At 37.4% G+C, this 13,375-nt stretch overlaps 1 protein-coding gene across 9 annotated transcripts in view; it reads right to left on the bottom strand.

Annotated features, from left to right (window-relative positions):
- LOC139775675 (MAX dimerization protein) overlaps nt 1-13,375 on the bottom strand; it is a 46,557-nt gene that overhangs the window by 28,302 nt on the left and 4,880 nt on the right. For all 9 annotated transcript variants that reach the window (XM_071711885.1, XM_071711880.1, XM_071711882.1 and 6 more), the window contains 2 exons: nt 11,664-11,757; nt 10,915-10,944 (listed from right to left, as the gene is read on the bottom strand). In XM_071711885.1, coding sequence (XP_071567986.1) covers nt 10,915-10,944; nt 11,664-11,757 — 124 coding nt within the window. The remainder of the gene's footprint in view (nt 1-10,914; nt 10,945-11,663; nt 11,758-13,375) is intronic.

The following is a 13,375-nucleotide window of genomic DNA, read 5'->3' as shown; positions in this document are numbered from 1 at the left end:
ATTTACTTAACAGCCCACAAGTGCGAGAAGGGTATATGTGCGTAGCGAGAAGTGTCCGAATTTTGAAACGAACGCTCATCCGCTTTATTCACATTCGTTGCGCAGTCACACGGTTTCTCGCCGATGATAAAATCGCGCGGTTATCACCGGGATCCTTCATGACTTATTCAACGCATGACTCGAGCGTAAAGCTTTTCCCGTCTCCCACCCCGCCGACTGTACCCTCGATCCGAAATCGTAGAGATAGAAATACAGTAATCCGAGGTTGTCTTCGCGTTAGATTCGTGCAGAAGTAAGAGAGGAAATCACACAGCTTCAAAATAATTTCTCATCAAACAAAATTATCACCTTTGGATTTACCGTACCTTTACTAACGTAGAAAGAAATTTCTCTTTTTAAAATCTCTTTCTAAAACCCTCTAAAGTATTAAATTAAATATTTAAAGCAGAATTTAATGAAAAAGAGAACGATAAAGTTTTTCGTTAGCTTAATATAAAATATTATGAAATATTAACAACAAGGCATAACCACAATGATATAATCAAAAGTCTAGTAAAAAGTATAACTCACGTCAAACGGCTATTCATACATCTACGGACAATATTCTCCTAGTTTAGGTCAGGTCAGGTAAGAGGGACAAAAGTGCACGACCATCACGAGTTATGATTACAAGCTGCACGCCGCGCCGCGATGAGAACGATTAGAACCTCGTGAACATTATCTGTCATTACAGACACAATGAGGTTACATATACTTTTCCGATTTCTCCATTAACGCTTCCTAGATTCGCTATTCGCTTCGAACATGCGAATACTTATGTCCAAAAGCAGACAGAAACAACTATATGATACAAAAGCTACGGAAACGGTTAGAAGCTGACCACATTGTTGCGTCGTCGCTGCGACATTAAACTTGGGGCAAACAAACGGGTTTGTCATATCTTCCTTTTTTTTCTCTCTCACTCTCGCGCTTTTGCGCTTCTGGATAAACATCCGTAACCTAAGTTGACCTCTCACCGAGCACGTACCGTGGCTCTTTTCTGGAACGATACAGTTACTCGCTAGAGCACGTCCGACCGTTAGCCAGGCTCCGATAATCGCGTGTAGCCTGTCTATAGGTCGAACCAGGTCGAATGCAACATTCGTCGCAGTTGAAAAACCACGATGACGAGCGCTTCACCCTTCCTCCATTCCTGTTGTATAATTTTCGAGGTGTTTTCATTCGCCACGCGAAAGCATCCTCGCGTTCTTAGAAATGACGTAATTATAGGAAAAAAAGAAAGACTCTGTAAAGCGTCTCCACGACGTTTGGTCGTCTCACAACAGTTTTTAAGATTTCTATACGCACATCTGAGACGCTGAGATAGAACGCGCATCACCACTCGAAAATCTCTTTGAGCGCAAAAAATTTTAGCATTTAGTGAAGTTTTCATATGGATTATCATATGGCGAATTGTCAGCATCGCAGAACGAGATATGAAGAGCGAAAGATGAGAACGCGACCTCGTTGTCGAATCGACACGCGGCTTAACCTTTTGGATTGCTGACGATTTCACAAATCAAGGGGGTCCGATCGTCTAACGAACACGAATGTGCGAGAGTACCGCTTTGGTTCACTTTCACCTGCGCGGGTTCGATGTACTCGGCAACGCAATTGCAATGGCACGGTATACACATCACGTTGAGCTACGTCCAACGGAATAGAACTTGGAATCGTAGAAAAAAATCTCCGTCTCCGAGAAAATCTCTTTCAAATATATATACGGATAGCGTGTCGAATAAATCTGATTACCGGCGAGAAAACAAAAAAAAAGTAAGTAAAAAATACAGGGTAATATTTTTATTGGCCGCGCAATTTCGAAGAAATATAATTTTGATTCAAATAAATCTTTTTACATGTAAAGTACATCATCTTTGTGTTCGAAATCTTATCCCAGATATTGTATAACGAATTTCAAGAAATGTATCTTGATATTTATTTTTTCTTTCAGGAATCATGATTTATATATTTTACATCCATTGACGTATTTGTATCTTTATGGTACTCTTTTAATTTGAGCTTCAAATTAATTTAACTCAATAATATCTAGAGATAAAAAAAGATATAAAATTTTTTCGTGCAATCGGGTAGAAACGAGCCACAAATTAAATAAAGAATTACTAGAGTAATATCAAGTTCGATCTTAAAGTTTGCATTGTTCAAACACCGGAAAATTCCGAATGAAGATTTAATAAATGTCGTGAAAATCTGGGAACAGAAAAAAAAGGGAAAAAAAGGGAATCACGAAAGGTTACGACGTGCGGCACGATCTCGCGGAAAGGAAAGGAAGAAGAAAAGGAAAAAAAAAGAAGCAATGGAGGCCGACACTCCGCTCGGATACCAGTTGGCACAATCTATTAAACGCGATCTTTGCTAGACACGACCCACACAACCGCTGGGAAGAAAAAAAGGAAAGAGACCAATCGCCATCCCAAATGCCGAGAATCCACACCGGAACAAGGAAGAACGAAAGCAAATAAAAGATCCGCGGGCGTTGACCCTTTCCAATAGCATAGCGTTTGCAACTTTTTCAGATTTCCATATTTGGAAATATGGAAATATTTAAATAACTAACATAAGGTAAATTATTAAAAATTTCAGAGTTTTCAAAAGTAGAAATTTAATATTGTATTCAATTTCAAAATCGTGCAATGTACGAATTTCTCATTAGCTTCTATGTTTTTCATAAATTTACTGTAACTTAAAAAAAGTCATTAACACTTCGCAAAAGTTGAAATATACTTAAACAACATCTATACCAAAGCAAAAATTTACAGAAAACTATAAGAATCATAATGTAAATAAATTGTATCTAAGAAGAAAACGAAAAGAACAGTTGCAAAGTAGAAACTAAATATGGTCATTTGAGAAAAAGTAATCTTAGTTATTGCAACAAGTGTGTATTACTAAAATCATTGACAAGAGATTATTTCTTAAGAATGCGATTCATACCGGACCTATCAACGTGTTTCCTTCCAATTTCCCCCGTATTTCTTTCATAAGAACCCCTTTCTAAGGCAAACCGACGGACAAGTCGTGATCCCGACGTTCCTGCTGGCTTCGCAGGACTTGATCGTTAAGGAAGAGAGCGGGACAGCAGGAGAGGAAGGAAGGAGGAATCCCCAAAGTGCACCTCCGCTCTAAATCCTGAGACTCCTGCCCCATAGAATTAGGTAGAGGTCCTTCAGCACGGTGGAAGTTAGGTTTCCTTCCTGAAGGTCCAATCCCTTTCAGCGATAGGGGTATATCCCCGAGGACGACGTCGTTCGCATTGCGGTGAGGAGGGAACGGGATGATAAGGAGAAGATGGAGGATAACGGGGAAAGGGGTCTTATCCAATAGCTGATCCCGAATGTCCCTAACGAGCACAATAGGTCAGGTATTGCGCAAGCTTTCGCTGACTCGACTCGCACCTCCCGACTCCCAATTCGTCCGCAATAAAAAGTGTGCAGGACGAGTTATATGATCCGATCGTTTCGTCCGAATTATTTAAGTATCGGATTGACCGGCGGATCTATATAAAAGACTATTTCGTATCATGTGGCATCTCAACAAATAAGGAACTCAAGCGGAAAACAAAACAGCGAAAAAGAAACATCGAAATAAAGACTGTTCTTTCATTGCACAACCGCGCGTTATCTCTCCTTTTTCAGGCAACTGGATGAGAAATGAATAACAAACTCAATAAATATAATTTTTTCTTTTTTTTCCTCATTCAGAATAATATCAAATATGCTGGAAAAGTTTGTGGATTACATCCTCGCGAGATACCCAGTATGCACGACGAGTGAATGTTCGATTTCCCTTCATCGTGTCCTCACTTCCGGATGGAAATGGAAGCGAGGTCGATCGAATTGGCTCTCGTGCGGGGAATCAGTAGGAGAAACTATTCCGGAATCGCACGGACGGCTCGGACGACCTCCACCTTGAAATCACAATCAGAGACGCGATTCGCTTATCGAATCTGCCGCGTCTGATCGATGATAAGCGCTGAATTATATGATAATTGCGCCAGAACATCGTGATGACTGGTGGAAACGATATCTTATTTGTCATTTCTGTTTGCCGCCGATCCGATTGAGATAATAAAAGTACATTGTTTATACGTTACAATTTGTTTTGTGCCCAGAAAGATAAAGCAGAAAATTGGTATAAGATATAACTGGTAAACAACGAGAAAATAGTAATTGCAAGATCATTATAGATATTCAACGGAAAATTATTTAAAGCTTCAGGAACATGAGGCGTAAAAAGTGTTGTTAAAGCGTTGCTGATATTTTGCACATACAATAATGCAAGTAATTTACATGTAAAATTAGTATGGATATTAAGTGCAAAATACAGTGTGCTGTATAACTTATAATTGTAATTTTAATGATTCTCGAATCAGTTTCCTTAAAGAACCGATGCAAGAAAATTAGTTGGTTATTATACATGACAATTATGCAATTATTATTATTATATATACTTTTACAAACAAACGTCAAATTCGTTCTATATGAAAGTTGACACGAAAAAATTGACTAAATTGTAATAGATGATTTTATCATCTATTTTTCATCTTGATAAATATTATTTTCTCTATTTTCATCTATATAATTTTTTAATTCCCCTTATATTTCGTTGCACGTTATTTCAGAATTTTATTAAATCAATTTACATTAAAATTGTATTGAGGTAAAAAAATTATGTGAATAAAATTAGATTACGTTAATTTTTGGTTTGTATTAAAGAAAAAAACATTTCAAATTAGTAGAAATGCAAGAATTCGTGCGTGAAAGACTGGTTTTAATTCGTAACATCTCATACAGTTCTTCTATATAATTAACGTTATATTGTTATCTTGCCATCTTCCCATTTTGCCAATGCCTTCCTTCTTACCCTCTTTTCCACATCGTTCCCCTTCCCTCTGTTCGACCACGAAACGACCTCCAATCACTCTCCAAACCGTCAATGCAACTCCGGTTCCTCGAAAATTACGGGAAACCAATCAGCGTGGAAATGTGCTCCCGTTGGTTTTCGCAATCCCTCTCTCTCTCTCTCTCTCTCCCTCTGTCCCTCCCTCATCCCGTTTGAATTACGTCCAACAGGTATGCACCTGAGTAGTATTATTACTGTAATAATTGCCTTACTCTTGCAAGAATCGACCATTTTAGCCAGAAGCAAAAATCTCTATTCCTGACAAAACTAATACATCAAACTTGCATAAAGTTCTACCGACAAGTACGAGAGTTCGAGATATATCGTTGCATGTAAAACAATACGTTGCAAAAAGCTTTAACAGATATATAAACAGAAATACCTGCTATACAATAAATATCAAATATCACGTTGAAGTGACGATTCTTTTTAAAAAAGCATATATACGCTTTCAATTTTGGCGAAACGTTTCAGTTACAGTTGAATTTGTGGAAACGCAAAATATTGGAAAACTCATATAACGTGTCTCCCTATAAATTTAAAGTGGCGCAGAGGAAAAGTGTATATAAGACGTGCGGGAGGGCAAGGCGAGAGCGAGTATATGATGATAATTCAACGCGATGCGAGAACTCTCCGGTCATGACGAGAAGCGATCTCTTCCGAGTTACAGCAGGAAGGCGTCGAAGTTGGAGTGAAATGAAAAATGGGTAATTAAAGTGCGCGCACTACATCAGTTCTCGACTCGCGTATCCGCTTACAGCCGGTCCGGACGCGATACTGACGTTAAGTCATACGGACGTAAGAAAGAGAACCGAGCGAATCTGATTTTCAGCGAGATAGTCAACAGTTTCAACCAGTTCCTGCAAAATTCCGAGAGAACAAAGAACCGACATTTTTCAATCTCATTAAAATCAATTTTAACTTATTCATTATTAATTAATATTACGTCTTTAATATTTTCTAAATATTATAACAGAAATAAAAAATGTCTATATCAATTCATGTTTCCTGACAAACAGATAGTCTGAAACTCTAAACTTCAATCTACCGACAGCAGAAGAAACGGAGATAAACAGCCTGATTTCTCAATGTCGATTTGAAAATCTAGAGATGACACATCCTTCGAGGAAACGTTTTGATAAGCTGTATCTAGTGAATGATAATGTATTTATTGCTTCTAGTGAGAGCAGCTGATTAACGTCATATCGCTGATGAAGATTGCCAAATTTTCAATTTGCGCGACTGTCCATCAACAATATGGCACTGGCCGAATATTTATGTGTGTAATTATGATGTTATTATTGTATATATTGTAATATGAACAGGAATGAGTAAGCAGGAATGAGAATCACTGTTCAGGGCTCAAGGTGAACGAGCTTCAAAGTGGCAATGGTGAACTGCGGAGAGACGTCGAGACAAGCGAAGGGTCCGTGGGCCCTAATGCTCGCGTCGTTCTTACGCGGATAGTACGTGAAACACTTCTACACTCTCAATTTTCCTTGCCATCTCGGCTGTACCAGTCGAACAAGTAACTTATTAATTCTTAACTTCATTAATTTATAAAACGAGTTTATAATATATTAGTCAAGTAATTAATTCTTACTTTAATTAATTTATATAAAGCTACTTTATAATAGGTATATCAAATTCCCCAAAAAAAGCAACGTACGTAACAAAGTAATCGGAAATAAAAATCTTCAAGATGAAAAGAAATAAAATTAAATCAAGACCGTGTCTTCAGTTTCAAAATCCGGATGAAAAATAACTGTACGTAGACTACTCGTTTTTCTACGTCAATTTTGTCGACTTTCTCGAAATGTGGAATTCGTATAAATGTTTCAGAATGTTATATGAACGCAAACTTTAAAATTATGGCGTACTGCTAAACCAATTTTCTACAAATTTACTGCAATCTAGAAAGTCGCAGAAACTTCACAAGAACTGAGATTTATTTCGCGAAAGAATCACGTTGCTTCAACGTGATTTATCTGCGATACTTAATCATCGGGAGATGTCTATTTTACGAGAGCGTATCGCAAAATTAAAAACTATCGGACTCTGACGTTCCATACGCAAGGTTTCGATATACATATATATAACGCTTGTAACCAAGGTCGGTCGATGCTCTAAACAACGTCGGGCATCTCCCGGTCTCCCCAACGTTAGAGAATGAAAGGAGGTGCACAGGGTGCACGCTCCGCCGAGTCGTCCTTGACCCCGAAGTCAACCCGCATCCTGCTCCGTGGATCTCGCGAAGGATATATTCCGCGTCTGCGCCGCGTATCAATTCTGATTAAATTATTCGGCCTCCATCCCTCTCCGCCTCTCTCTCTATCACATTGCATCGCTCGTCAAAAGTGTGCTCAATTCCTGACAAAATTTCCACCTCGAAAGACGGGACGTTGGCTATTCACGGTAGAGAGCGGTTTCAGGGCTAAATAATCAATAAGCTTTGCACACGTTAACCTATGTTAAATTTTTTAGCTCTTTAAACGCGACGATACCGCACGTAAATAACATGAATATTTATCGGCTTGAACCTTTGCCCTGCAATAACTTGAGCAGCATCCGATACGATGGGATTTCTTTAAACACTCGACCCGCCTATTTGCGCATCGAGGTCTTTATTTAACGTCCTCTCATCTCTTCTCCCCCTACCTCCAACTTCGCATGAAAAATAATGCAGATTTATTTAAGTACTCTATACGCGTATCTTCAAGTTCGCAATTTACGATGGCGATGGTTCCACCACTCTCCATTTTTAAATTGAGATATTCATTTTTAATTGATATCATAATAGCCAAAGGGCGCCTTTGACCTTTTAAAAACAAGAACCTTAATTAAAAACCTCTAAAAACTGTTTGTCCAATAATCTAAAAATGTTTTTTTAACTTTAACTATTTCAATTACATAATTTAATATTTTATATAATTTACTAATAATTACACTAATAATAAACAATTACATTCCATCTAAAAATTATAGATATATTACGTTATTTTAATTAATAAATTACTAAATAAACACTTTTGTCATTAAATATAATAAATTGATTAAGAAACAAGGAAATACATAAAATCCTTCCTTCCGCGTCTTAATAATCTGTACCGAGGTCATAAAAGGGTTAAGCTATAAGCAGTCAGGAAAGGTTCAGGTTCAGGTTGAAATTATGAAAAGCCATAGCAAGGGTGGCGGGGAGCCGAACCGGAAGTTGGCTATCTCGCGGCGGCGGCAGCGGCACAAAGGGTGGCACTTAAAAATTCAATGCATTTCAAATGGGCCAGGGATCCGTCCTCAGGCGCCGCAAGCGGCGCCATTTTCACTCACGTTGGCACAGCCATTTGTCGAGCTTTCGTTTTCCGGCTGACCTGATGTCCTCTCCGTGCACGTTCGGGAAAACCCCGCTTTATTCTATACAATGACTCGTACAAATAACACACAACCGAGCGATTGCTTATCACTTTTGTTTGCCAATCGGATCGATAACACTGATGACACAATAAAACACTAATCCTCGAAAATTAATTAATTTCAAGCCAGTTATTTTAACCCTTTCAAACTTTCAATTTATATTAATTCGATTCCGTTTTTCAAATCTTTATAGCAACTTTTCAAATTTTCGATTTTTTATTAATTCATAATAATTTATATTAATTTTTAAACGTAAGGCATCAAATGTAACGTATACTTCTATGTTCTATTTTTCCAATTTTTGTTTGCAAAATCGGTCAGTGGCCTATTCTTAATCGTATATGACGATAAACAAGAGATAATAATTACGGTAAATACACAGCAAAAGAACGTTATCTTAAATTTCTGACTTTGAACTTATTTTATGATATCTAAAAAAAGATAACGTGTTTACAATTGTGTTTAACAGTTAATTAACCGGATTACCAATTGGAATAATATTTTTTTGTGATAACGCTTTAAACAATATTTTTATAAATCAATTCGAACCAACCGAACCGGAAGTCAAAGAAAAAAACGCTACGCGAAAAACTGGATCGCAAATCGGTATCGTTATACGACTGGGATCATCGATCATCGATCGTAATATAATTTTAATCGTGGTCTTTAAATGCGCAGTACGATTTGAGCCGCCATGGATTTATTTCTGCCGCGCGACGCGCGCCAAATTTAGGACAGTATGCCATTGGCTTCCGCGTTTTGTATGCTGCGTAAGTATGCTTGTCACACGCGCTGCATACTTATGCAGCGCTTGCACCAACCGCCATTGATACAGACGCGTAAACAACCCCGGTCGACGAAATTTAATTTTATCTTCAAAACGCCAAAACAAACAAACAAATAAAATGTAATTGCAAACTATTGTGGTCTTGAAAAAAAAAAAGATATTAATTGGAAATATACTATATACTTTCCTAAGTATTTTTAAATATTTTTAAGTATTAAAAAATTATAAAGAAGAGTTATGAAGAAATTATGAAGAGTTTGATCAAATAAACGTCTCTTTTGATAATCGAGAATTTTGCACCACGTGAATTAACGCGATTCCTTTATAAAATAATGTCTAAATTTCTCTTCATGCTCTTTCACGCTACAATAAATTCGTGACAATATAGGAAATTGGAAAATTCGTACAATGTTACTACTTTTAAAATTGAATATGACGTTACAGGAACAGTTCGTGATATAAATTTCACATTTAGGAAGAGTCATAATCTTAAGGAAACTGGATATTGAAATATAAAATTTAATATGTGTGATAAGCAACACGTAATCAAGGAAATAAACATAAAACAAAGAATTAAAATTGATCCAACGATTGATTGGCAAGAAAGTTTGCATTTTACAGGATGTATCAGAAGGGAAGTAGACTCTTTGTATATTTTATATATTTTATGCACAATGTTGTAACCGTATGCTGTTATAAATTTGTTTAACTCCCATTACACTTAAACATAATTCGTAAAAGAATTTCGAAAACTTTCAAAAAAATGTTGACGTGCTATAAGCATTTCGAGAAAAAGGGGGATTAAAACTCGCTAGTCAGTGGTGCATGAAGAGAGAAAGAGAGGGTAGAAGGGGTGCTCTAGAGAATAAGAGAGAAAGCGAGATGGTCGCAGGCGGACTATCGATTTTTTTTACACCCAAGCAGCCTATGTGCGAATAGTGCTCACGATGGGGAGAGGGATCAGAGGGGGAGAGAAAGTTACACAAGGGCTGGCGTGACACAGAAATGGCCAATGTAAAAACCCGCTGCTCCCTGTTACATCCCGTATTTGCGTTACATAACGAAATAACGCGTATTTCCAAAAGGTATTTTCTTTTTTTTATTTTCGGCTCTTCGAACGTATAATATTATTATATTTATTTTATTTAACATTGTTCTGTTAAAAGTGTCTCGCATAATTATCTTTCCGCCTCCGTTTTTCTCGCCCACGCAAAATGTAATCGGCCGCCGATATATTTATTTTTTATTTTTAAAAGAATTAATTTCGAAAGGTCACACTGCCATACCAAATGTTTTATATATTCATTCCAATTTATTTCCAACAGATTTTAATCTTGCTCGAATTTATATTTCCGATAAATTCCGATTTTAATCTTATCTAAGCGTAGCGCATTAATTTCCCAAATTTAATTTATAAATTTACTTGCGACGCATAAATTTAACGTGAAAGCGAGTTCACTGTTCAAATCATACGAGTCTTTGTCTTTGACATCGTTTACTTGTGACGAATATTTAGCATCCAAAAAAGAAAATGCTAAGTATATTTTTACCATTAATATGTTGCTAACAGTTTATCGAATTATTAAGATAATAATTTATTTTAAAAAATAGAACTCATTTCGATTTACGTAATTATGTGTAATTATAAGTTGCAACTATTAACTTATAATATAATTTTATTACCTTATTTGTTGTTAATTAATAATTTTTTAATATAATTAACTTAAAAATTGTATTATAGTTCATAAAACACTCACCTATTTTTCTCCAACTCATTATGAGTCGTTCTGAAAATAGAAAAATAAAAACATTTATTACATTTTGCGAGAACAAGATTTCCAATAAAAATGCAAATCGGACTACAATATTTCTCCTCCCAGATGATATAAACACAATATAAGATCGAAAAAAAAAACACGGAGATTTAGCGCATAAAAATATCGCAAATATTTTAGCTACAAATTATTCGGAATTACAATAAAAATTTACAATAGTACGTGTAGCAACAATAGTCGCATTTAGTTCTGAACGTACGAGCGATTAAACTGCCAATTGACAATATTTTGTATTGTTGTATACGGAAAGCTGAATTCCGAAATTCAATACAATTTAACGGAACGCTTTCATAAAATGAACATCTCTTTATAATCAAATATATCGCGTCGAAGTATGTAATATGATGCTGCTTCTATTGAAACACGTTTCAGCTTTTGTTGAAATATTTGCAAATATTTTCAAATTACAGTAAATGTAAAAAATAGAAAAATTCGTGTAACATTCCTCTCTTTCTCTCTGTGAGGTCTTTGAAGTCGAATATGGGACTGTTATTATAGAAACCGCTGGCAGTTTGTGCATCGCACATTTATAAAAAGACTCATGTTAATGCAACGTAATTAGAGTAATATTAACATCCAGAATATAAAGTTCAAGAGACATCTCTTGACTTTTAAAAAATGTACGTAAATTTCCGTGTGTCGTCTCTCAAAAGCTATTTTACTACACGAACCTGCTGCCTTGGGACTTCTTCGTCTTTGGCCTCTTTGTAATCGTCCGCATATCGTCAGGTATTGGCATCGTTGAAGCATAGCCATGTTCAGCTTCTGTAATCAGAAAGCGATAAATCGATAAGCAGACCGTAATTACATATTTATATACAATTATTATGTACAACGTCCTAAAGTTGGCTTAAACTTCGTGTGCCTCAAGGTAAGCGCTAATAAACGCCCAAAATTATTCGTCCCTGAATTATCAAGCGTTTCTTTTAATTACATATCGTCGTTTTCAATTGCGAATCCTCGTAACGCCCAACTCTATATCTCCAATATTATTTCTGCACTCAGAAGCAATAAGTACAGATATTTAGATATACGAAAGAAACTCGCGACGTGACTCACAAGAGAGTATTCGAGGCTCGTTAGATTCGTTAGAGAGCGAGCGACGACAGACGCATCGACAGTGAATGACGTTTTATTTTCTTAGATCGTTCTACATTTTATACCGTTTCAGGAAAGTGTCACGTTTGATTTGAGGCGCACAATTGCGCCTCGTCTCGCGATTTTTCAAGCGAAACGCATGAATTCAAATGATTGCGCGCGCCGTTAAATTAGCTCACATCAATCCCGGTTCTTATCGAGCACAACATTAGAAATATAACTGTAACGTTTACGTTTCTAAAAATAGACGTCAAATTAAATCGAGATAAGCAAGTGCATCGCGACGAATCGAAATAGACGCATCGGAATAAATTTGTATATAAATAGAGACCGGGATTAAATTAAGACTGACAGACACTCGAAATCAGATAAAAATAGAGACTCTAGAATGCATTTCTATAAATAAAGAGGTCGCGAACAAATTAAGACAAACCTCAGATCGATATATACTTTCTCAGATTTACTTTCGTTCGTTCACCAAACGTTTTTTCATAAAAACCGCGTATATACACTGCGAGCGTAACGTAATCGCATTTGTCGCAAAATGTACGGACCGTTTCCGTGACGCGGTTTCATGGCTCACGAACTAATTATACGAACTTTCCGATTCTCTCTGCGTGCCCCAAATTTACGGTGACTTGAAAAACCGCAAGAAACGGGACGGCACGCTCCTGAGAGCGGCACGTTGCGCTTTAACGCGATACCGCGCGATAACGCTTCGTTATCGAACGACGTTTATTTTACAAGTGTTTCATAAAATCGAAGCTTCATGTGCATAAGTGCGGTCGCGAGTAGGCACTACCCTAGTGCCCTAACACCAGGATTTACACGCGTATTTTCAGGGCGCGTATACTTCCTGGCCAAACAATCGGCGCGCCGCGCGCCGTGACCGTTATCGTTCGAGAAAACATATACATAAATATAATTTTTACGTGATTGATTTCGATTTATCATTACCACGTTGTCATTTTTATTCAATTCATTTCGTACAAACGCAAAGATACATCAAACTGCGAAATGTCACGTCCGGCCGCTTCGAGACCGCGTTGCCGTTTCTCGAATAATCAACGGTCACGCGTGAATATTTAAGCGGCCACGGGCACGCTTGCAGTCGCGTATGCGTCGACAACGCGATCTTCCGTTCCCGCGCGCGGGACGCGGAAACGCTCGGCCGCGTTGAGACAAAAAGCGGACGCCGCGCGCGGCCAATCGATCGTTGGCTCCTACGGAAAAGCGGCGAGCCGATTGGCCGCCGCGCCGCGTCGTTTCTCGCTGCGATCGTATT

The sequence above is a fragment of the Temnothorax nylanderi genome, unplaced genomic scaffold (assembly GCF_030848795.1).
Source record: "Temnothorax nylanderi isolate EJ_2023f unplaced genomic scaffold, tnyl_v1.0 TNYL_tig0102_pilon, whole genome shotgun sequence".
Classification (NCBI taxonomy): domain Eukaryota; kingdom Metazoa; phylum Arthropoda; class Insecta; order Hymenoptera; family Formicidae; genus Temnothorax; species Temnothorax nylanderi.
This window is presented reverse-complemented; position numbering and strand designations above follow the sequence as displayed.